This window comes from Schistocerca cancellata, chromosome 7 (genome assembly GCF_023864275.1).
Source record: "Schistocerca cancellata isolate TAMUIC-IGC-003103 chromosome 7, iqSchCanc2.1, whole genome shotgun sequence".
Classification (NCBI taxonomy): Eukaryota; Metazoa; Arthropoda; class Insecta; order Orthoptera; family Acrididae; genus Schistocerca; species Schistocerca cancellata.
This window is the reverse complement of record NC_064632.1, coordinates 306,842,194-306,867,669: the sequence shown is the minus strand read 5'-3', so window position 1 is coordinate 306,867,669 and position 25,476 is coordinate 306,842,194. Positions and strand designations below refer to the sequence as shown.

General features: G+C 40.9%; 1 protein-coding gene across 1 annotated transcript in view; it reads left to right on the top strand.

Moving 5' to 3' along the window:
- LOC126092472 (multidrug resistance-associated protein 1-like) overlaps window positions 1-25,476 on the top strand; it is a 409,434-nt gene that overhangs the window by 187,045 nt on the left and 196,913 nt on the right. Inside the window, exon 14 of the mRNA XM_049908086.1 lies at window positions 12,069-12,153. Within this exon, the coding sequence (XP_049764043.1) occupies window positions 12,069-12,153 (85 nt within the window). The remainder of the gene's footprint in view (window positions 1-12,068; window positions 12,154-25,476) is intronic.

The following is a 25,476-nucleotide window of genomic DNA, read 5'->3' as shown; positions in this document are numbered from 1 at the left end:
AACTTAAAAGAAAAAATTCTGGCAAAATTGTGTGAATAGGAATATTCTACCACACATTATCAAAAATTTTAGTAAAAAAAACATGAAAACACTAATGCACATGTTATATGGAGAATGAAATCCAATAGTTTGAGTTATTACAGTATTCACTTTCTAAATAAGTTCATATGGTAATTACATTTCAGTTATTTAAAATACTGGTTAATCACTGTGTGATCACATTGGACTCTCTTTACAAAGTGATTGCAGATTTTACAAAATGGTAAATTAAGTCTAAAAAATACTGAAGTGATTTGCATGAGTACATTGTCTCTGCTGTGCCCCACTCTATCTTCATTTGTCCTATGAAGTTTCATTACACATAGTTATCTGTAGTCTGTTTTCTTCAGTGTAGCATTTTATCCATCTTCAGCGACTATAGCTGTATTCATCAAAATAATCAGCAACCAGTTGCATAAAAGAAATTTTATTTCCGTAATTGGTTTCAGGCACTTAGTACCCTTCTTCAGAAGGTTATAACTATTGCATTACATGCGAGCATTAGCAATAATATGTGTATGGGTAATTAATATGGTCCAACAATATCAACCATCATTGTAGTGAGATTTAACTGTACTTTTTAAACTTTTAATTTTATTGTATGATGAATGAGAAATTTGAGAACTTATCTCCAAGTAGCTGCAATGAGGTCAGTAGCTTGCTAGCAGGTAACCTGTCTGCAAAAACAACCTTCATGTTTTGTTTCTGCTGACAGATTCCCTGCTAGCATGCTGCAGCTCTTTGGAGATTAGTTCTCAAATTTCTCACCTGTAGCCCCACTTGTCACTGGACCATGAATCTATTGTTGACACACACAGATAATGCAATAGTTATAACCTTTTGAGGAAGAGCTCTAAGTGCCCAAGAATGGTCAAGGAAATAAAATTTCTTTTATGCATCTGGTTGCTGATTATTTCAATAAATTTCTTCAGTGTACTCAAGCAAAACATTTTCTGTTGCTACATATTCATTTAGATGTGAGATAAAGCTATTGCTAAAGAAACCAGAGTTTGAGAGAGTTGGGTGAATGCAGAAGTTACTATAAGAGAAGTTATTATTATCATAGAGTTATCATTTAACTGAAATTAATTTAAAAGGGCAACATTAGGGTTTCTGTCAGGAATAAATAATTTCATAGTTTTACTGGTATTTATTGTAATGCTAACCATGATTGTACTGAGATATCAGTGTACTTTTTAATTTTGTTGTACTTCAGCTTTTCTTCCCTTCCTGGACCAGGCCCAAATGTCTGGGATGTTCTGCAGTTATTTTCATTTTCATCCAATCATATCATTCCGTCCCTTCAGATATATATACAAAACATATACCTCTTTGTAGTTAAGTGCTGACTGTACTATTTGAAACATTTTAAGGTAAGTTGTAGGGTAATTCTGTAGATTTGGATATGTTTGAATTCAATCACATTACAATATTAAGCCCACAAGACTTTACACACTTTTCAGCCGGAAAAATATTTGCATCTGTGTAATAATACAGAGTGGAGGAAAATTGTGTCTGAAATTTTAACCTCAGATAGCTGATGCCAGTGGGAACCAAAATTTCTAACATTGTGTAAGTTGACAACGCACAATTTTTAAACTACAGAAACTTGGCGCTACGTGCTCCGATTGACCGTGGGATTATCCAGTTGCCAGATGCTCTGGGCAATGCATGGTCGTGAGTGCTTTGCCTGCCAGAAATTGTGATGTATGAAAGGTGGCCTGCACACTTGGTGGTAGTGGACCAGTCTTCCACTATGAGGGCCTTGGGGTGAATCTGCTGGGATTCTGACACATCCATTGTAGTTTCATGATAATACACACCAGGAACAAGCTCATCAACAGCTATTAGTTCATGTACAGTAAGTCTTTTACAAATTGTATTGACCCTGTGAAGGGCCTTTTTTGTAGCTAGGACATTGTTTATTTAAAGCAGGTGCTCAAACTGGTGACCCTCTGGCGCGACAAAAGCTTGACAACGTCGAACAGTGTTTTGCCAAACTCTTTCAAAGATTGATAGCATTGCCCTGATGTGATCGGTAGAACGTTGAATCCAATCCTTTAGTTCCTCTTCATTTCTAGGTGGTTCACATTTGGATTGGTGAACTAGAACCTGGAAAAATCCCCACAGGAATAACTCTGGTGGCGTGAGGTCTGGTGCTCGCAGGTGCCATGTCTTATGAGCACCTCTGCCAATTACCCAGCCATTGAAGAGTATGTGTGAACCAACAACCAAAGCGCTGCCCATCAACTGATGAGTGGCAGCAGGGCAATCCCATAGCCAATTGGAGTGTGTGGTGCCAAGTTTCTGTAGTTTAAAATTGGTGCATTGTTGACCTACACAGCACTAGTAATTTTGGTTCCTACTGGCATCAGCTATCCAGGCTTAAAATTTTGTGACACAGCTTTTCTCCACCCTGTATGTTGATCAGCCTTTGTCATGAAGCAGTTGCAATCCACAATATCACTAGTTTTAAAAGTACTTATTGCAGGATTGTAGGTTGATGACAGCGGGTGATCACACACAGGTAACACTTTTCCTACAGTTTGCAAGTGGTACTTTGTTAGTTATGAAATGGTGCTCAGTGAATGAGAGATAACAAATTTAGGGAACAAAATATCACTTGGACTCATCATTGTTCTCCTGGAAACAAGTGTAGTACAATTGCCCTGCTGTAAAAATGGAAACATGTCAACCATGAAGGGACAGCAGTGTTCATGAGCTGTGTGACTGGAAGCAATAGTGTCTTCTCCAGCCAGGCATACTGCTTTTAGATACATTAAAGATGTTTCATATTGCAACATTCACTCTCTATGACACAAGCATGCTCATATATATAGAAAAGGTATACTCCTAATATTCTGGCTGGTTTATGTAAAACAATGAACCATATTTAGTTGCTAAGGTTGACTAAGTACTACAAGTGTAATGGATGAGTTTAAATGCAAAGAAAAAAAGATAAAAAGAAAAGTTTTTTAACAGTGTCTTGAGAGTTAAAGAAAATATTGCATACCAATAGCAAAATTTAACCACAGGTGAAGAAGGGATGCTCTGGATTTTCATTATTCCTGGTAACATCTTTCCAAAAACTAAAAGCAGAAGGGGACTTGGTCTTGTTTGCAAGGTATTTGAATTTCATCAAGCAGATAACATTAAAATAAAGTGATGATCTAAAGTTAGAGAGGGGAGCATGCAGTTTGATATACAGAGCAATAGGGGTATGGAAAGCAGTTGGACAGGAGGAGGGAGGGGTTTTGTATTTATATTTATATTTATTTGGTCTACTAAATCTTACATGTACAGTACAGCACATTAGATACTGGACAGGTGAATGTAAATATATCTTCATGTTTACATTAGTGAATACATTTTTTCAGCTGTCTTATAATTAAACCACATTAGCTAAAAAATTAATATAAAAATATAAATGAACTAATACTAATCATTACAGTCTTTACATGCTACAGGTAGATAGTCATGATTACACAATATTTTTGTAAGTGATACAGTATATGGCTTCTGCAGGTAATATTAACTATCTTAGGCTCGCAAAGATTTTGGAGGAACTCTTCCAGACTAGAGAAGCAATGCATTAATAGATATTCTTTTAATACCACTTTTTAGATCATTTATTGCTTTAATTTCTTTTGGAAACTTATTTTAAATAATTTTTGTAATGTAATGTCCGTTTTGGCACAAACTGGTTTTTACTTGGAATATGAGAAAGTCGGTTTTCTGTCTTGTGTCATATTGATTCAGATTTTCATTTTTGAAGAGGACACTAGGATTTGTTGTTGCATATTTATTAATAAACATTGCACTTCCACAGATGTAAAAACATGGAAGAGGAAGAATCCCCACCCTTTTCAATTGCAGTCTGCAGGATTTGTTCTTTTTTATTCCAGCCATGATTCTCAGTATCCTTTTTTTGCATCATGAAGAGTTTTAGGCAGGATTGCAAGTTAGCCCAGATAGTGATCCCATACTTCAGAATAAATTCACATTAGTATAATAGTCATTGGACAGTCCTTATGACAAGAGTTTTCAATCACTTTCATTAAACAGTATATGATATTTAGTTCCTTGAGTGTGCTATCAGTGTAAGTATCCCGCGTAAGGTTATCTTGGAGTCAGATCCCCAGAAATTTTTTATTAGCAACACCTGCAGTCTGTGTCTGTATCCATATTTTTGTATCCTGTTCACTGTTTCTCTTTACATGTGAAAAATTAACACCACTGTTTTACTTTTGTTTATTATTCGTTTGTTTGGCTGACCCAGTTCACTACACTAGTTAAAGTCTCAGATAGTATTGTCTGTAACATTTCTGGTGTCTTCCCACTGACTAAAATGCATTTGTCATCTGCAAACTGGATAGTGCTCTGACACCGTTAGGTTAATGCTTGGTTAGGATGGGACCCAGTACTGAGCCTTGCATTATGACTTACTTTACTTCTATGTAATCATAAAAGTGTCCAGTTGATTTATTATCTTTCTAAAATTGTATTTCTACTTTCCTCTTGGGACCAGTAAGACATGATGTAAGCCAGTTGTTAGGTAAACATCTGATACCAATATTATCAATTTTGGCAGCAATGGGATATGATCTATGATGTCAAAGGCATTAGACAGATCAAGGTATATGCAAGTTACTTGTACTCCATTATCAGCTTTTTGGAGCACTTAACTCAGAAATTCATATATTGCTGTTTCTGTTGATCAGGCTTTCTGCAAACCATGTTGGGCTGGGGATAACATGTTGCACTCTTCTAGAAAATCTAGCAACCTCTTATGAAAAATTTTTGCCAGTATATTCAAAAATACAGATAGCAAAGCAGTAGGTCTGTAATTGGCTATGTATTCTTTCTTAGTCTTTTTGAACAGTGGCTTGAGTTTCACTATCTTTAAGCAGGAAGAAAGATTCCAGTTGCAAATCAACTGTTGAAAATGTGGGCTAATGGTACTGTAATGAGATCACCTGCATTTTTAATGACATAATTCAGAATCTCGTCCATCCCTGTTGGAAACTTTGCTCTTAACTTACTAATTGCTTGTATAGTTTCTTTATGGTTGTTGGGGGGAGAAATAGGGATTCAGGATTTCTATTTAAATTTGCTGGTGATGTGGTAGAACTTGTATTGAAAGATTTTATACCACAAAGTAATTGTTCACTAATATTTGAAAAATGTGTATTACAAGCACTGGATACTTCTTCTGGATTTGTAATTTGTTTGCCATCCTGGTCTAGCTGGAGGTTTACATTTTGAGGTGGTGGTGGGGGGGGGGGGGCAGGGGGGCGGGGGTTGATTGAACTTTGTGATGAGAATACTTTTGAGTTATCAAATGTTCACATAACCTTTCACCATGATTTATACCATCTGTAAAAGTATTGTAAGAGAAGCTTCCTTACCCTTTACCCTCAATGTATTTTCCAATTGTGATCATATTTTCAGATCTGCTTTTATGAATAATAACTGCTTTGCTCTTAATACTTCAGGAATATGATAAGCCACAGCAAAAATTAAGTGATTGCTTACAGTTTCAAAGTTTGTGGTGAGTAACGATATTACAGCAAAATCATAACATTTAATACCACTTTATTGTAATGATATACTTTATTCACTTCATGATCACAAAGCATAACAGCCCCCCCCCCCCCCACCCCCACCCAAAAAACATGCGAGTGCAAAGCATGGTGTAAGAGAAAAAGAAGAAGGGAATTGTATTGGGGAGGCAATCAGGGAAGACACAAAGTAATCTTTCATTCATGTCAGTTGGCATAGGGAATGAACAGCACAAGAGAGCAGGATATGAATAGGAGGGGAAGGGAAGGACTGTGGACGGTCGCATAGAATGAAAGTTGACAGTATGCATCCTCATCGATAAAAGCTCGAAGAGAGCTGTTGACAGAATCTTTCGGTAACTGAATAGCTCAGACAATCATGAGGTTATCATCCTTTGATTTCCATACATGAAAAGTTGCTCAAAAAATAAACAAATAGTCATTGTGACATTGCACTGAAATGTCGTCCACTGGGAATGCCGAGACATTTACAGTAAATGTGGTCATAGTTGAGTGCGGAGTTGGCAGTGAGAAGAAGGGTACAGGAAGTACGTCACATGCATCATTTTCACCAACACCATCACCAACACTGGCTTCACAAGATATAAAGGAGGATGGGAGAAAAGTGCCTGCTGAAAACTCACTGGAAACTGGTGCACTTGTTGTGTTGGTAGTTGGAAGAAGCTCTGGAGCCTCATCTTTTGAGACGTGTTCAGTGAGGATTCATGCCAGTTTAACTCTGTATAGAGAGACTGTTTGAGATTTGCCATTTAGCAGGATGGTCATAATGCTTGCAGCATGATCGAGAACCTGGTGAGGTCTTGAATAGGTGGAGTAAGATCTGGATGAACGGTGTCATCTTGCAACATAATAAAATCACAGTCTGCAAGTTTCTTGTGTAAAAAGAGTAGTGGCCGAGTATGTGCTCATGGCTGTGGTTTGCACATAAGTGAGATATGAGAGTGAACTTGCTCAACTAAGGAGGGTAGCCTCTCTTCATGAAGAGAAGTAGTGTCCTATACAAAGTCTGCTGGCAGTACCAGGGATTCACCATAAGGGATCTCTACCAGAGAGGCATTTAAATTGTCTTTGTATGCTGTGTGAATGCCTAGCAGTACCCATGGAAGTTCATCTGACCAAGAGGCAGAGTACCACATTAATTCTGCCTTTAGTGTGTGGTGCCAGCACTCAACTAATGCATTACTTTGGGGGTGGTAGGCAGTTGTATGGAAACAATCATTTGAAGAGTAGACATACAAATATCCTGCCTTGATCTGTGGTGATGGATGCAGGGCATCCGAAACAGAAGAGCCAGCAGGTAATTTATGCTCAACCCACAGTATCTGCCAAGATATCATTCAATGGAGCTGCCTCTGCTCACTGTGTCACACAGTCAGTGACTGACAAAATGTAACGGTAGCCATTAGAAGGGGGTAGGGGGCTGATAAGGTCATTGTGAACGTGTTTGAAGAATCCCACAGCATTTCAGAGTGTCCCAGAGGGGGATGTGTATGTCGACCAACTTTGGCACATTGGTAAATAATGCTGACTCATGCCCACTCACAAAGTTTGTGATGAGTAATGATATTATAGTGAAATAGTAACATTAAACACTACTTTATTCTAATGATATACTTTATTCATTTCATGGTCACAAAACATAACAACACAGAACAAAGCTAGACATCAAGCCAGTTCAAAGATCACCACTTTCTTGATGTGTGGCCAAAAGAAACATTCAGTTACTAGGCTACTATGCCTACTGTTGTTCTGATGCTCAAATGAGCTAGACCATACAGTGAAGAGAAAATGGCTTGTCGAAGGGGAAGGGGTACAAGTGGTTGTGGTATGTTAGTCAAAGTATCACAAAGAATCAGTTGTGTGACACCAAGGAAAGGGTTAGTTGAATATGGAAAGAGGTGGAGTTGTTAGTAGCTATAGCGACTGTACCTCTGGATCAGTAGTTTATAGTTGCACAAGCTCCATGGGATCAAAGAGGCTCGTAATAGTCTTAATGCATGACATGTAGTCTGCTATGATGTTATCCGCACCTCTGATAAAACTTACATCTGTTCTATATTGATATTGGCTGATCAAATCTATATGCCTGAAGCAGTGTGGAGAGATATCACTAGCAGGGTTACACAGTGCATCAACCAGGGGACGGTGATCCAAGTAAACGGCGATGTCACATGCCTCAATATCTTCTCAGAAATAGTGTATGGCTTCATAAATGCCCAGTAGCTCACTGTCAAATGCCGATCATTTATGTTGAGAGGAGGGTAGTTTTTTGAAAAGAATGTAGTGGTTGAGAGTCTTTATGAAAGTGTTGCTGCAGCACGGCACCAATTGTGGTGTCGCTAGTGATTGAGATAGGCGCATAGGTACTGGGATGGGCTAGCATGACTGCACTGACTTGGGCCTTGTTAGGTCACTGATGGTATGATTCATGTCCTGTTTCCATGTAACCTTGCAATCGCTTGGGGTATATTTGCCTTGCAAGGCATCAGTTAGAGGAGACTGCAGGGAGGTTGCATGAGGTATGTGCTGCCTGAAAAAACTGATCATTCTCAAGAAGCGACATAGGTCCCAAAAAGTGACAGCTGGTGGTATGTTCACAGTGTGAGTGACACATTCAGACATGGGGCATATGCCTTCAGAGTTCACTGTGTGGCCCAGGAATGTAACTTCTGGCTGGTGCAGCTATAATTTGTCTTTGTTTATCTCCATGCTGTTATCTGAGAGCATGCAGAGTGCTTGAGAAAGATGTTGCTCATGTTCATTAGCAGAGGCAGAGAAAATTAAAATGTCATCAAGGTAACCATAACAAAATAGGAACTGGCAAAATAATGAATCTAAAAAACGTTGCCACATCTGAGCTGCATTTTTAAATCCATAAGGCATATAGCAATATTCAAACAAGCCAAAGGGGGCTATAACAGCTGTCTTAGGAATCTTATCTTTGTGCTTTGGAATCTGATGCTATGTATTATGACAATCAATGATGCTAAAGTGCCAAGCACCATGTAATTGCAACACAAAATCTAGAATGTGGGGGATGGGATAGTTGTCTAAAATGGTGCAAGCATTAAGTTTATGGTAGTCCCCACAAAGTCTGATGATTGAGTCCTTTTTGGGGATGGGATGAATAGGTGATGACCAATTACTGTCAGAAGGATGTGCAATTCCTAGATGTAAAAGTTTCTGAATGCATCTTTAGTGGCACAAAGTTTCTTGCTTTTGCACTCTTTCCATAGTGTGTAGCCTATGACATGTACCGTTCATAGGAACTTTAATGGAGAACCTCACTGGGGCTACATGAGCAGAAGGCACTCCAAAGCAGGGAACAACATCACATGCAGCATTGTAGAACTGAGAACTGACCTGTAGAATAGGTGGCAAAGTTGGTGGAGATTCTCTGCCATCAGGTACTGTGTCGGTAGCTGCAGGTGTGGAGTCCAGGTCTGGTGTTGTATGCCATTTCAGTACATTGAGAGAGGCATGGTTTGCATTGGTGGTGGGCGAGATGATGCGAGGGTGTACGGGCTCGGCGTGAGCATGCGGGATGCCATTGACGTAGTGGCTGCATAGCTCGTTGGTCTGACAGCTATAGAGCAAGCACAGTCTGCTGACATGGAGGAGTCGGATTGCTCACTGTGGCAGCAAGAAGACAGTTGATGTTGAATGTTGTCCATAGAGACAAGACCGGAGCAGTAGCCAACGTTGTAGTGGTGGTAGCCACTGAAAATGCTGCGATGGTAATTTGTGCACATGCAGGGTCCACAGAAGTGTGAGTGTTATGATTAAGGAGCCCTTGATGCTTGTGTCAGTAGAGTGGTGGAGCAACATTCCTGATGACAAATCTGGAGAGAGGCCATATTGTCGTAGAAAACAATGCCCAACAGTGGCTCATCAGTGTTGGCCATGTCGAATGTCCATTCGAAACAAAATTTCAGTTTAAGTTTGAGGTGAAGGTGTGTAGAGCCATAGACGGTGACCAACAAATTGCTTGCTGCTTGAAATTTTATGGTGTAAGGCGTCAGTGGCAAAGTTGACAATGCTGGAGGTATGATGCTGGTAATTGCACTGGTGTCAACCAGGCAGAATGTGCCACTGATGAGGTCATGTACGTACAGTCTGCCCGGAGGTAGTTGAATATTGTGTGAATATTGGTGTTTCTGTAAGAAATCTATAGAATACCAGCACATACACCTAGCTCATCCTATGATGGAAGTTTGGGTGCAGGGCACACAGTGGGTAACACTTATGAGCTGTATCTCCGTGATGGGCATGGTACCAACACAGTGGTTATATGGGGTACAGTTGTGGACTCTGTGCAACATCTGTAGTTGTAGTTCTGAAAATGGGTGAGACAGGGGAGGGGACATGGGTGAGGAGGCATGGAGGGGGCGGCCGGTTTACTGCCATGTCCACCAGGTAGCACATCGAGAAAGGTTTTCGAATGGAGTGACCTCGTGCAGCCTCACATGAAAGTACATGGCGGGATGTTTGCAGTATGGCCAACTGTTGGCCAAGAACTCTGCGTTGCAGTGAGTTGTCAATGTCTGATGATTTTTTAGGCATTGTCTCCTAGCCATAGGTAGATCTCTAATTGGTCAGTGGAGTGTGATAAAAGTTGCAAACGGAGAGCTTCTGGTATTGTCACTATCCATAGAGACCACAAATTGGTGTCAGACAGAAAGGAGGGATCGATCAATGCCCTGATCTTTCACCACAGCTGCGATGGTGTAAGCTAACTGAGCAATATGTCATGTACTGTGTGACTAGTTGCTTCTTGTAGAGTTCTTGACAAGTGCTCGAGAATAACAGATTTTGCGTGTTCACAGCGGTCCCTTGTTGGTGCCACCAGGATGAGATCAGACATTGTATCCATGTGCTCATGCAGAGCTGCAATCAAAGATACAGACTGTGAATTATTGGATAAGACTCTGTAGATGTTTAGGATGCTGTCCACAAGAGCAAAGCATATCTTCAGGATATCCTTGTTAAGCGCAGGCAGTTGTGGTAGACCGCCTGAAAGAACAGGCAGGAGGAGAGCGGTGAGCACAGGCGATGTTGCGGCAGCCTGCGGAATATCTGGATAATCAACTTTACACTGTTCTCGATGCTCATACATACAGCCTGATGCAGCAGACATGGTTGCAGGGGTAACTGGCACTGTAGAAACGGCCATGGCCATCAAGCAATTTGGTACACGTGGCAAATACACTGTGGAGTTTGTTTACTAGTTCTAGTGCACTGGAAATGCTCAATCTAGGAGCACCAGATGGGACAGTGGCAAAATTCACATTGTTCATTAATAAAAGGACACTGTTCAAGCACCACTACTGCTGCACTAAACTGAACACTTGAGGTTTATCATTGAATTTGACAAGGTTGTGTGAATCTACCAGCAATATGGTGCCATGGTGCAGAGCCGACAGCATCATTTGTAGGTTAGAATTAGAAAGGGTAACAAATGGATTTTGTGACAGCAGCATTATTATGTGCACAGAAATCTGTTGACAGAGCAGCATAATGAGTAAATTGTCCTGGAAAATGTTCACAGAGCATAAGAGAATGTGCAGGAATCTCCATTGTCTGTGCACTTTGTTGAGCAAGTTGTGATGATGCCAATGAAAATTGGTCACAATTTTCTATTTTCGTGACTCAAAGCACAATGGTGGCAAACATAAGCAGAAGATGTATGTGTAGGCATAGAACTGTTGGTTTTTGCTTTGAAATAGTTGTTGCTATTTTGGGCCACATTGTCCTGTGGTATATTGATTGCAGATATTGTCAAAATTGCTGGAGTCACAGAAAACATGTAACACAGGGTCATGAATGTGGTGAGTAATGATGTTACAACAAAATAATAACATTTAACACCACTTTATAGTAATGATATACTTTATTCACTTTGTGATCAATGTAACAACACAGAACAATGCTAGACATCAAGTCAAATGGCTCTGAGCACTATGGGACTTAACTTCTGAGGTTATCAGTCCCCTAGAACTTACAACTACTTAAACCTAACTAACCTAAGGACAGCACACACATCCATGCCCGAGGCAGGATTTGAACCTGCAACCGTAGCGGTCGCGCGATTCCAGACTGTAGCGCCTAGAACCGCTCTGCCACTCCGGCCGGCAGATCAGTTTAAAGATCATCATAAACAGAGATCACACCCGATTGATGTATCAAACTGCCACAAGTAGTTGCCTTAACACAAAAGTACTAACACAGTCACAGATGATGTACAGAAAACATGTTTTTTTTGTGTATGTAAAAATGCTTTGCTTCTATGAAAATGTACAGAGACTGGAAGCATTAACTGCTCATTTCAGATCATTCTGATCAATGCTTGGGACTCAGTTATAAAATTAATCATAAGTAGTTTTTAGTTTGTAGTTGATGATAATAACAATGTTTGTCTCTGTTAAATGTCTGTGTCTCTGATTCCAGGCAAATGTGTCTATAAAGAGAATGAATAAATTCATGAATAGTGAAGAACTAGACCCCAATAATGTTACTCATGATTATTCTGACAGTAAGTAGAACTCTTTCAGTGCTTTATCATTTAGAGCAATAACTTTGTTAGCCATCCATAAATCTCATCATGAAAGAGAGCCTATAAGGATGGGGAATGGGAAAAGTTATACATTAACAAGCTGGAGCAACCACCGCTGGCTCCTTCTGTAAAGTGTACTGACAACAAACTATGACTAGTACTAATCTAATCAAACTCATAATTACAGTAATTATTTCTAGATTACTTTATATACATATGTTAGGATATACTTTGAAAAAAGCTCCTGCTCATATTTCTGTACTACTCAGCTGTTATTATTATCTAACACTTCAAACAAAGCATTTTAACTTCACATAGACCACAATTCGCTTTTCATATACTGGCAATGTCATGATTTATCTGATGCAAATATTAGAGAAAAGCAGAATTTATATTCCTGGGCCCAAGAATTCTGATATATTGTAGGATCAGTGTTTAAAGATGTACTATTTCATTTTATATTCGAGTGTTTGGGGCATTAATTTCTTGTAAACAATTCAGTAGTGTGCCTATTACCTTCACACTCCATAAGAATCTCAATGTGGTACATGGATTAATTTTGCACTGGGTCCTAATTCCTCAGGTGGACAAAGAACTATGCGAGCACATGGAGAGGTAAGGGGATCTATTTTGTATGACAAGACCCATCAGACACACTCATAGTCATTTCTGAAGGGATTTGCTTCCACAGAAGTTAAAATCAAATGTTACTGCTACAATGCAAAGCCATATTTCCAACCACCAGTACTGTGTTGTAAATGCCATTGTTTCAGGCATAAGTCTTTCCAATGTAATATGATCCAGTTTGTGGAGATGGTGGCCAGCCACTTCATGTAAATTCTCCATGTGCATTACTGCCATTTTGTATCAATTGTGAAAACAGTTGACCTCTCTGAATGTCACAGAGTGCTAACCTACTCAAGGAACACAAAACCCAGGAATTGAAGGCCACAGGTCACCTCATGTTTCGCAGCTCAGTAAAAGTATGATCATTTGCACCCAGTCTCTATTTTTGCCAGGTTGTCCACAGTACCTGATGCATTTATTCTCATGATGTTGACGTATGGTAGCCACACAAATACACTCAACCATGGGCCCATGGTTCCTGTGGCACCATCTTTGGAAAACAATCCATGCACTAGACCAGAAAAGCAGCACTTTCTGCTGGCAGTTACCAGTGACTGGGAGTCTGCTTGGGAACACTCTCCCTAGAAATCTGTAGATCAGAAATTCAACACCAGCCTGACAGTGGCACAGAGGGCGGTCTGTTCCTCTTCTGTTCCTATGCCCTATCAGTTAATCCAGTCACAATAATCTTGACCACCAAAGAAAAAGAGATCTTGTGAGAAGGCTACTCTGGTGACACTGGAGGCAGTGAACCCCCACAATGTCTTGACTCTAAATCAATGGTCATTGATGTCGTTATACCCCACCAGTGACAGACACTGCAGACACTGATCCTTGGGCATGACCTATCCTCCAGGCTCCTTCATCCCATACCAGGATAGCCTCAGTGTGATCATTCACTGAAACTGCAGCGGATATTAATGTGACCTGCTATAACTATGATATGTATTTTCCTCTTGATCTGTGATCTGTATCAATCTCCAAGAAAAACACTTTGTTGATGACCAATTGACAACTCCATGCATTCTTTCAGAACCAAACTGGTCCTAAGAGAGCTTCTGGAGAGGTCTGTATATTGGTTCACGTGGATGTTGTCGGTGAGTGGATTCCTATCTCTGTCTCATTGGAAGTGATGGTAATGTGAGTGCAGACAACCCCAATAATCACTACTTTGAACATTTATTTGCCACTAAGCAGAGTACTTAATTGCCTCCATCCCCCTTTCTCCTAGTAGGGGATTTAAGTGTGTACTGTCCCCTGTTGTGAAGTACCACTTCAGTAGGTAGGTGCCTGCTGACTGAACATGTTCTTCCCAATGTTGATCTGCATCTCCTGAATGACCAGACTCATATCCATTACCAGTGCCCCCATGGAACCTTTCTGGATGTTTGCTTGATAATATCTCCACTCAATATTTGGACTTTGCTGCAATGATCACTGCACAATGATCTTCATGACAGGGACCACATTCCAACAATCCTGTCACTTTTTTGTCACTCTACGCCTGGCCAGTTAGCACATTGGGCTCTTCAAATAACCAATTGACAGCTGTATATCTGCTGTCAACCTTATACATCTACATACATACTCTGCAATCCACCATATGGCACATGGTGGAGGGTATGTTGTACCACTACTAGTCTACCAGTCATTCCCTTTCCTGATCCATTCATAAATGGAGCAAGGAAAAAGCAACTGTATTGTCTCCCCTTGTCCCCCTCCCCCAAATCAGACTGCATCAACAAGGCTGTGAGAGACCTCTCTTGTGTGATCACCCATGCTACTGAAACTACTGTCCCCATGTCTGTTAGACTACTCTGCCAGCCAGTGGCATAGTAGACCAAAGGCATTGCAACAGCTGTTACAGATTCAGGATCTGCAATGGGCTGATCAGGTTCAGGATCATTGACAAGCCCTGCAGTGTTTCAAGCAGACCACCCTCCTCATCTTTAAGTGGCTTTGTGTTAAGGCTCACTGTCTAATGAAATGTAGTAAGAAAGACCAATGGGAGTGTTACATTTCTTCATTGAGAATGTCTCACTCTTCATCTCACGTGTGGGCCAAGCTCTTCTGAGTCATCAAAAATCAACAACTATTCTGAGGCTCTACCTGCATGGTGGTATTTGTCACCACATCAATTCATGCTGAACACTTTTTGACCCCCTTTGTGACACTATAAGCATCCTCTTCCTACTATGCTACCCTTCAAATGCAGGTAAGACAAAGTGATCTTCATATCCCTGCCCCCCCCCCCCCCCCCCCCCCCGAAAAAAAAAGAAAATCACACCAAATTATATAATTAACATTTCACTGATTGGAAACTTGATATGGCCACAGGCCATGAGTAGGTACAGAAACATATGATCCAACATGTGATATTTAGATTCTATCTACTCAGGGTCTTCAACCATATTTGTCTCAAAGGTATTTTTCCTTCACAGTGATGAGATAGTGTCATTGTTCTAATCCTTGAACCAGACAAAAATCCATGTCCATCAATAGCTAGCAAGCAATTAGCCTCACCAACATGCTCTGGAAACTGCTTGAAAGGATGGTAGCCTGATGGGCATTTTGTCCCCCAATCAGTGTGAAATCTGGAAGGGAAAATCCACAGTCAACCACCTGGTTAGGTTGGAATTACCAGTCTCAAAGGCTTTTCCTAAATACCAACACTTCATTGCAGTCATTTTTGACTTATGAGAGGCATACAGAACTACTTGATGCCAACACATTTCACTTATTTTCCATGACAGGTGCTTTCACAGCCCTATCATGATTTATGTTTGCCATTGCCAGTTTTTATCTCACATATTCTTTCTGGTTAAAGCTGGTACATCACACAGGTCCCCAAAGATCAAGGAGAATGACATTCAGCAGGTTTATGTGCTAAGTTTTACAATCTTCTTCACTATCATCAAAGAGCTAGTGACCTCTGTCAGACCACTGCTCATCCCTGTACTGTATGTTAATGGCTTTTGCATTTGCAATAGTTCCCATTCTGTAACCTTGACTAAATGGCAGCTCAAAGGTGTCATCTATAGGGCCTCCAACAGTACTATTTCCTCTGGCTTCCAGTTCTCTCCTGCAAAAGTGATAGTAGTGCATTTATGTCATCATACCACCATCTATCATGTCTAACAACACTACTTGAGCATGGTACCCAGTGCTTGCATATTTTTCTAATGTTTGGGACTCATCTTTGTTAAAAAATTGACTTGGCTACCCAATATTTGTTAACTGTTGCTCGCACTACTCTCCTCAACATTTGCTGGTCCTTGGTGTCACCTCAATCAGACTATGGCTGACAGGTTCATAGCTCAGCGGCACCTTCACCATTGAAATTTTTGAACCCAATCAATCATTGTGAAGTAAGACTGGATGCTGGCATCTTCTAGACTAGTCCAGTAGACAGTCCCCTGGTCAAAGCAGGGATCTTGCTTCTTCAGCCATCATGGGTGTTGTCCTATTGGAATGGGAATATTGTATCCATTGACATTTTAGCCTCAAGAACATGGAGCAGGAAAAATGGTGTGAATCCTGTATTGTCTTGCTTCACTGTCTTCTATGCAAATGTCACAACAGGCAGTAATGTATCCTGATCTCTCTCTTTGACATCAGTGTACTTTGGGACCTTATCTGCCAGCGTGTTATTAATTTGTTCTGTACGATTTATCAGTGGGTGGTAGGCAGTTATCCTGTGTGTGATGTCATGACATGTAATTATCTCCACACTTCTCAACTGGGAAACTTTTCCATGATCAGAGATCATCATACAGGATGCTCTGTGCTTCATAATGATATTTTTTATAAGGAACTTTGCAATTTCCAGAGCCTTGGTAGTTGGCACAGCTTTGGTGACAGCATGGCAGGTAGGTAGTCAGTGCAGATTATTATCCACAGATTCCTGTTTGTTGACTTTGGGAACCACCCCAAGAGATTGATTCGAATTTGGTGGAATGATGTTGCTGCAGACAGAATTGGTTCAAAATGGCTCTGAGCACTAAGGGACTTAACTTATGAGGTCATCAGTCTCCTAGAACTTAGAACTAGTTAAACCTAACTAACCTAAGGACATCACACACATCCATGCCCAAGGCAGGATTCAAACCTGCGACCGTAGCGGTCACCCGGGTCCAGACTGCAGCACTTAGAACCGCTCGGCCATTCCAGCCGGCGCAGAATTGGTACCAGATGCCCCAGAGGTAATTATGGTATGTATTTCCTTCAGGGGCATTCCTGACCATGGCTCACCATGTAACATGTAACATTAAGAGCACCAGCATTAATGAACTACATAGAAGGACTGCTACTGGTCAGTTTGACCAATGAAGTTTTTCTTCTTTTTTTCAGTTTTACTTCTTAAGTTACCTGATTATAGTGTCTTTATAGGTCATTAGTGTGTTATGCTTATTGGACCAATGTGTTACACTTAAAAATTTATATAGAAATTATATTTAACTAAGTAAAAAAGATTGAAGTAAAGAATATACTATAAATACAAAATCAATTTAAACTAAACATTTATACTATAACTTTTTTTCTGTGTGGCTTGTACTCATTCAGAGCCCCAAACAGGTCATAAACATATATTTAGTACAAAAAATAAAGAAAAATGGACACATATTGCTGTAGCAATAATGAGAAAATAAAATTTTTTCTCTCTATGACAGCTTTTCACTCAGAGCCAACGACTTTGTCAAAACACTTTGCACACATGTACCAAACACTTCCAGCACATGAATCACATATGAATTTCTAGCACTGGGCACACAGATTTTTGTTTTGTTTGAACTTTTGCATCCTCCTATCTGGTAGGTCTTTTGCACAATTACCTCATGTATTTCAGTGGTTGAAATGATTGTATGAACACATCCTTTCCTTGCTTCTACATACACAGAGGTCAGTTCTGGTAATTTGAAAAGAAACATCCACCAGACAATTTTTTCTCCTGTTTTCTCTCTGTAAAGGATGTAGGTGTTGATTCCAGCAAATTGTAGGACGTTGAATAACACCTGTGTAGGCTATCAGCTACCCTGAAAGATGTTGTTTGGCTGTGAAAAAAAAAATTATCACAGGTTATATTTCTTCCTTTCAAAGTGGAATGTTACATGAGATGTGTAACAACATATATGTTAGTTGGTCTTTCACTTTGTTTACCCCAGTAAGAAAATCCACTCAGCGTATATTTACTACCAACATCTGCTAAAAGCTAGAAGTTCAAACCAAACTTGTATGGTTTATTACTCGTGTGTTATACACTCCTGGAAATGGAAAAAAGAACACATTGACACCGGTGTGTCAGACCCACCATACTTGCTCCGGACACTGCGATAGGGCTGTACAAGCAATGATCACACGCACGGCACAGCGGACACGCCAGGAACCGCGGTGTTGGCCGTCGAATGGCGCTAGCTGCGCAGCATTTGTGCACCGCCGCCGTCAGTGTCAGCCAGTTTGCCGTGGCATACGGAGCTCCATCGCAGTCTTTAATACTGGTAGCATGCAGCGACAGCGTGGACGTGAACCGTATGTGCAGTTGACGGACTTTGAGCGAGGGCGTATAGTGGGCATGCGGGAGGCCGGGTGGACGTACCGCCGAATTGCTCAACACGTGGGGCGTGAGGTCTCCACAGTACATCGATGTTGTCGCCAGTGGTCGGCGGAAGGTGCACGTGCCCGTCGACCTGGGACCGGACCGCAGCGACGCACGGATGCACACCAAGACCGTAGGATCCTACGCAGTGCCGTAGGGGACCACACCGCCACTTCCCAGCAAATTAGGGACACTGTTGCTCCTGGGGTATCGGCGAAGACCATTCGCAACCGTCTCCATGAAGCTGGGCGACGGTCCTGCACACCGTTAGGCCGTCTTCCGCTCACGCCCCAACATCGTGCAGCCCGCCTCCAGTGGTGTCGCGACAGGCATGAATGGAGGGACGAATGGAGATGTGTCGTCTTCAGCGATGAGAGTCGCTTCTGCCTTGGTGCCAATGATGGTCGTATGCGTGTTTGGCGCCGTGCAGGTGAGCGCCACAATCAGGACTGCATACGACCGAGGCACACAGGGCCAACACCCGGGCATCATGGTGTGGGGAGCGATCTCCTACACTGGCCGTACACCACTGGTGATCGTTGAGGGGACACTGAATAGTGCACGGTACATCCAAACCGTCATCGAACCCATCGTTCTACCATTCCTAGACCGGCAAGGGAACTTGTTGTTCCAACAGGACAATGCACGTCCGCATGTATCCCGTGCCACCCAACGTGCTCTAGAAGGTGTAAGTCAACTACCCTGGCCAGCAAGATCTCCGGATGTGTCCCCCATTGAGCATGTTTGGGACTGGATGAAGCGTCGTCTCACGCGGTCTGCACGTCCAGCACGAACGCTGGTCCAACTGAGGCGCCAGGTGGAAATGGCATGGCAAGCCGTTCCACAGGACTACATCCAGCATCTCTACGATTGTCTCCATGGGAGAATAGCAGCCTGCATTGCTGCGAAAGGTGGATATACACTGTACTAGTGCCGACATTGTGCATGCTCTGTTGCCTGTGTCTATGTGCCTGTGGTTCTGTCAGTTTGATCATGTGATGTATCTGACCCCAGGAATGTGTCAATAAAGTTTCCCCTTCCTGGGACAATGAATTCACGGTGTTCTTATTTCAATTTCCAGGAGTGTATATTGCAGCACAAAGCTTTGCATGGACAGAGTTGCTCATGTATGGCTATAAATGCACCTGCTTTATAGTTCTGAATACAGTTAGCTACAAATGAATTCCAGACTGAGGTAGCTGCTGTGAAGCCATCAGTCTTGAGTCTTTCACCAAGAGTGCACTTGTCATCAGATCTCAGAAATCTCAAGAGTTCCGTGAACTTATTCCTTCCCATAGTGTGAGAAAAAATGCCACATGAAACAACAGAAGTTTTAGGGGGAAATCCTTTCCTCCATACACTCCACATTCATACACTACAGCTATGGCAGCAAATCAAATACCTATGTGTCATCCTCGAGAAGTTCCTTGGCTCTGATTTCTGTAAAGTTTTTTATGTTCTGTAGAATGTCTTTGTCTATCAACACTTGCCCTAAACTAAGTAACTGCCTGCAACTATAGGTTTCTTGGTGTTACATGTTGGCCCAGGAGTTTCTACCAACACACTGTGATGCCTCAATCTTCCAGTGCAAGCCCTGGTGCAACTTGAGTCCACACTGTTCCACCGGCTGCAGTTTCTACACTTCCAGTTTCTGACAGTCAAAAATATCTTCTCCTTCAGAATCTTCTCCTGCAAACTGTTCACATAATTCAGTTATTCTTCATCTGAACATAAACACTGCTGTGCCATAATAATGAGGAGGAGAACTAAAAATCTGCAGAGCACGACAGGATATTGTCAGAGAACAGCAACTAAAGTATGTCACCTCTTCCACTAAATAGAGTAAAATTTAAAGAGAGAGTGGGAATGAGATCACATTATGAAACAAAATAAGCTAAGTGGATGAAAAAATCCACTATTGGTCCTTTACAGACTTGAAGCACAGAAAATATCACACTGGTCAGAATGATCAGTTGTAGTCATTTAAGGTCAAAATGCTCTAGGTCATTCATCATTCATTGTTTGTTATAGATAATTGTCTTTTATAGAAATTATAAACTACCAATGTACATTAAAAATCATGAAAAATAAGACCCATAAATTAAAACACATGCTGTTTAAATGTCAAATAACTCTCACCCGTCAGTTTGACGGGTACCATCCTCTTAATGTTAACAGATTGGTAGAGATGTGGCCAGTGGAAAGTGCATCTGATTGTGTCTAGAGTCTTCATGAAACCTCATAATCGGATGTTGAAGCATCATGGAAATACTTCAGAATAGGTGGCCATAGATGAGCTGGGATGACAAGCAACTATTTCCATCTTGTTAGACCATAGTTTCTCTTATACTACATTCTATTTACTAACTGGAGTTCTCCTATTGTCATGTCCTCCTTTCTCAAAGCTTCTATGGTTTTCAACAGTGCTGTATTTTTCCTCTGTTCAGCAGCAGTGTCATTTTATGTTGTGATGACTAAAATTTCATACATACTGCTATGTTCTGCTAAAGGATGCCTGTAAAGGCAGTCAGTGCCCTTGTGTTTGTGTCCATTTTTGCATGCCATTGTGATGTCATACTCTTGAAGCCTCAGTGCCCCTCCCACCAGTTAGCCTGATGAATCCTTCAAGCTAGTCAGCCAGCATAGAGAATAGTGATCCATCACAATGGGGAATTGTTTGCCAAATTAATACAGCCAGAACTTGTTGATGACCCAGTTAACTGGTGCACACTCTTTCTCAGTTGTAGAGTAGTTCTTCCTGGGATCAGTGTGAAGTTATTTCTCAGCATTCTTATCATACAATACAAGAGCTGGAGAAGATGTTAGCTCCTTCCTTGAAGACAAGGCAAGATCATTCTTGCACCTCATTCCAGGAAAATTTTGCATCTCTGTGCAGCAGTTCTTGCAAGGGACGTACGTGCCTTGGTACAGAAGTCCTTTATGAATTGTCAGTAGTATGAGCACTTTATGAGCAAACAACTCACATCATGAATGTGCTGACAAGCCAGAAAATCTGTGATTGCTCATATTTTCTCAGGAATGGGACAGACTCCATTGCCATTCCCTAAGTCCCATAAGATTTTAATTTCTTTTGTAGTGAAGAGGCTCTATTTGGATTTGCTGTCTGAAGATCCTTCAACTCCATTTTCAGGTGGCTTAGATGTTATTTACATGCCTTTGAAATAATTACAGTATCATCCAGATAGCAAAACAGCCATTTTCCTGGCCAGTCTCATCAACTTCAAATTGCCAGTAGCATATCCCTGTCCATAGATGAGAAATACTTTGCTCTTTTTGAGCAGGCTAGGGTGTCTCCACTTATAATTTCAAAGCATCCAAAAATTTGCAGTGAACATCTAACACTCATCAACATTGTTCCTCAAGCAGGCTATATGGGAGGGAGGATGTTAATGTTCATAGCCCTTGTCTCTTGTATACTTGGTTTGAAAGTTCTGGCTGCCATAAAATGCTGTATCTCTTCTTTTACAACCTGGCATACAAGAGAGGGAAATTCATGGTGGTCTTCCACAACTGTCTTAGCGACCACATTCGGGAGTTGATGATACGTCTTTCATGTGATTCCTTATGTTGCATCTCCTGAATGTGCTGGTACCACTTGATGAGTTCTTCTGTTGCTGTCATCCTTTACAAGAATACCTCTGTGACTCATTTCATCAAATATGAGACTTTGCCTGCTTCTATCAAACAATGGAAAATCCATGATGGAATAATGACAATATTACAAAAAGGATAGATTGCTACTCACCATACATTGGAGATGTTGAGTTGCAGACAGGCACAGGAAAAAGATTGCTAGAAAAATAATCTTTTGTCCATTTATTTATTTTATTTTATTTATTTATTTATTTGAGTTCTGTATAGCCAAGTATACAAGAGAGCTGTATGGATGTGCAATGAGTCGTAATTATACATGAAAACAGTAGCTTACTGATAGATGCAAATAGATACAAACTGCAATATGTGTAAAGGAACAAAATATGTTAACAATTAATAGCTTAGACACTTGCTGATGTAAAACAGAGGTATAAAACAGTACAGTAATAATTACAATTATTCCATATTAAGTTATAACTTTTCTAGAAGTGAAGTACATTTTTATTTTGACATAGGTCATCCTATTCAGTTACAAAGTGGTAACAGCAAATATTACAAGTCAGTGTGCCATATACGACTTACAATATAGAAGTGTTTATGTCAAAGAACTCACCAAGAGATTAAAAAGAGTGTTCCAGAAAATATTCTTTTAATTTACTTTTAAATTGTGGTATTACACTAATATGGTTTTTTAAGTGTGTAGGAAGTGCATTAAACACCTTTTTTTATTGAGTAGTGTACACCTTTTTGTGCTAGGCTTAAGTTTTTTCCATCCACAGGCAAGTTGTGTTTTGATCTTGTGTCACAGTCATGATAGTCACTGTTGGAGTTGTTCATGGGTAGGTTCTTAACTAAAAAGGACATAAAGGACAGGATGTATTGAGAGGCCACTGTTAATATTTTGCTTGTTTTAAAAAGATTTCTGCATGAATGATTTCTACTCACTCCACTTAGAATTCGAATTGCTCTTTTCTGAGTGACAAAGGGTCTCCTTTTGAATTAGACAACACACACACATATATACATACATACATACACACACACACACACACACACACACACACACACACACACACACACACACACACACACACACATACACAAATGTAACTCATACATACATAGCACTGTCTTTGGCTGCCCAAGCCAGACTGCAAGCAATGGTGCATGATGGGACAGGCAATCTCAGTTTTGGGGCTAAGGAGGAGGATGTGATGGGAGGGGGAGAGGGAGGGATAGCAGATTAGGAGTGAGGGACAGTAAAGTTCTATTAGACAGAGGGTGGTGGATGGGGAGGGGGGGTGGGGGGGAGGGGGACAGGAAGCAGAAAAGGAGAGAACTAAAAAGACTATGGGTGCATTGGTGAAATAGAAGGATGTATAGTGCTGGAAGGGAATCAGGGAAGGAGGTAAGTGGGTGAAGGACAATGACTAATGAAGATTGAGGCCAGGAGAGTCATGAGGATGTAAAATACGAGTACATTGCAGGGAGAGTTCCCCCTGAGCGATTCAGAAAAGCTGGTATTAGTAGAAGGATACAGATGGCACAGGCTGCAAAGCAGTCATTGAAATGAAGTACACTGCATTGAGCAGCATGCTCAGCAACTGGGTGGTCCACCTGTTTCATTGTCACAGGTTGTTGGTGGTCATTCATGCAGACAGACAGCTTGTTGGTTGTGGTGTTGCATGGAATGTAGCAGACTGGTTGCAGCTTAGCTTGTAGATCACATGAATGATTTCACAGGCAGCTCTGCGTTTCCTGGGGTAGGTGACTCTTTTGACCAGACTGGAGTAGGTGATGGTGGTGTATGGAACAGATCTTTTATCTGGGTCTATTATGGATATGAGCCATGAGGCATGAGATTAGGAACAGGGGTTGAAGACGGATGGATGAGGATATTATGTAGGTTCAGTGGGAAGGGGAATACCACCATGGGAAGAATAGTTGGTATGACATTCCTCATTTCAGAACACACTGAGAGATAGTCAAAACCATGGTGGAGAATTTGATTCACAGCTTCTGTCATATCTGGATTTACAGTGTTGCAAAAGGTCAAAACATTCTGTATGGATGATTGTCATTTTGTCAAGACATTGGTCCCTGTTCTTCAGCTGTTCATCTGCTAAGAGAGCTTGCTGTTGATTGTTACAAATGCTTCCTTCAGATAAGCCTAAAATTTATCTTAGCTATTAATCTTCTTTTCATTGTTCTTGAACCATTGATGGTCTGTGCCATCCAGGTAAAAATACACTTTTACCAAACACATATGTTATCATGCATATTGTATTAGGCAGCTACATCAGATCATTTAAGATATTTCATTCAGTCCCAACCAGTATGTCTGGGAAAGAATATAGGATGCCTCATGTGCTGTTGACTTACTGCTGGCTCAGAATCCATTGGTCACCCAAATATAAGGGCCTTTGGAATGACATACTGCTTGTATTCTTGTTCCTGTTTGTGTAGGAAATGATTTTTATTTTGCCTGAAGGGAGACATGGTGATGTAGATGTGTTGAAGTATGCAGTATCTCCACCAAACATTGTCATATCATAACCACACTCAAGACCAAATCTAAAAACAGGGTTGTCAGTGAAATGCAGCACATAACAATGAAAGCACTCTATTAACTGTATGAACATCACTGCAGGGGCACAACAGAACTAAACTCATAGACACAGATTCCTACTATTTAACAAACATTGAATATTCCAGAATATGCAATTGTTGAAAGCATAAGATGTCCCAAGAATGTTCATGAAGTGATAAATACCAAACAGCTGCTGGTGGTCAAGTCTGAACTGACAACACACAGGGCCTCAGCCAGCAACACCAACTATGATGTCACTTTGCATGTACCACAGCTTCTGGCAATATAGTCAAACTGAAACTTTCCAGTGCTTCCAGGTCTCTTCTGCATATACAGCCTTCTTTCATGATTCTAAAACCAATTATCCTCTGTGCAAAATTCTACCAACCAGTTTATGCTTTCATCCTCTTCCAAGCCCATGTTCTCGTATTATTTCCATGTCTCTTCCTTTTCCTATTGGTGAATTTCAGTGCCCCAGTACAATTATATGTTTATCTCACTCAGTTACATGAATAATTTCTCTTATGTCATCATGAATTCTTTCAATCTCTTCATCTGTAAAGCTTGTCCACATATATCCACACATAAACTTGTACTACCATGTTGAGAGTTGGCTCCATGTCTCTCTTGGCTATGATCATGCATTCACTATTGTTAGAATCCCCTCAAACTCAGGGTTTGTAATATGTCATAATGACTGAGAGGTATGGTTTGGGAGAGAGGAATGGCTCACAGCTAAGTGTGCAGAGAAACATTGGAAAATGTGTCATTGACTTAATGCATCAAAGGTACACAGCTTACCTTTCACTGATCCTGGTGATGGTTCTATGTGGCACGCATCCATGGGTCAGTGCCAATGCCAATGCTGCTATATGCT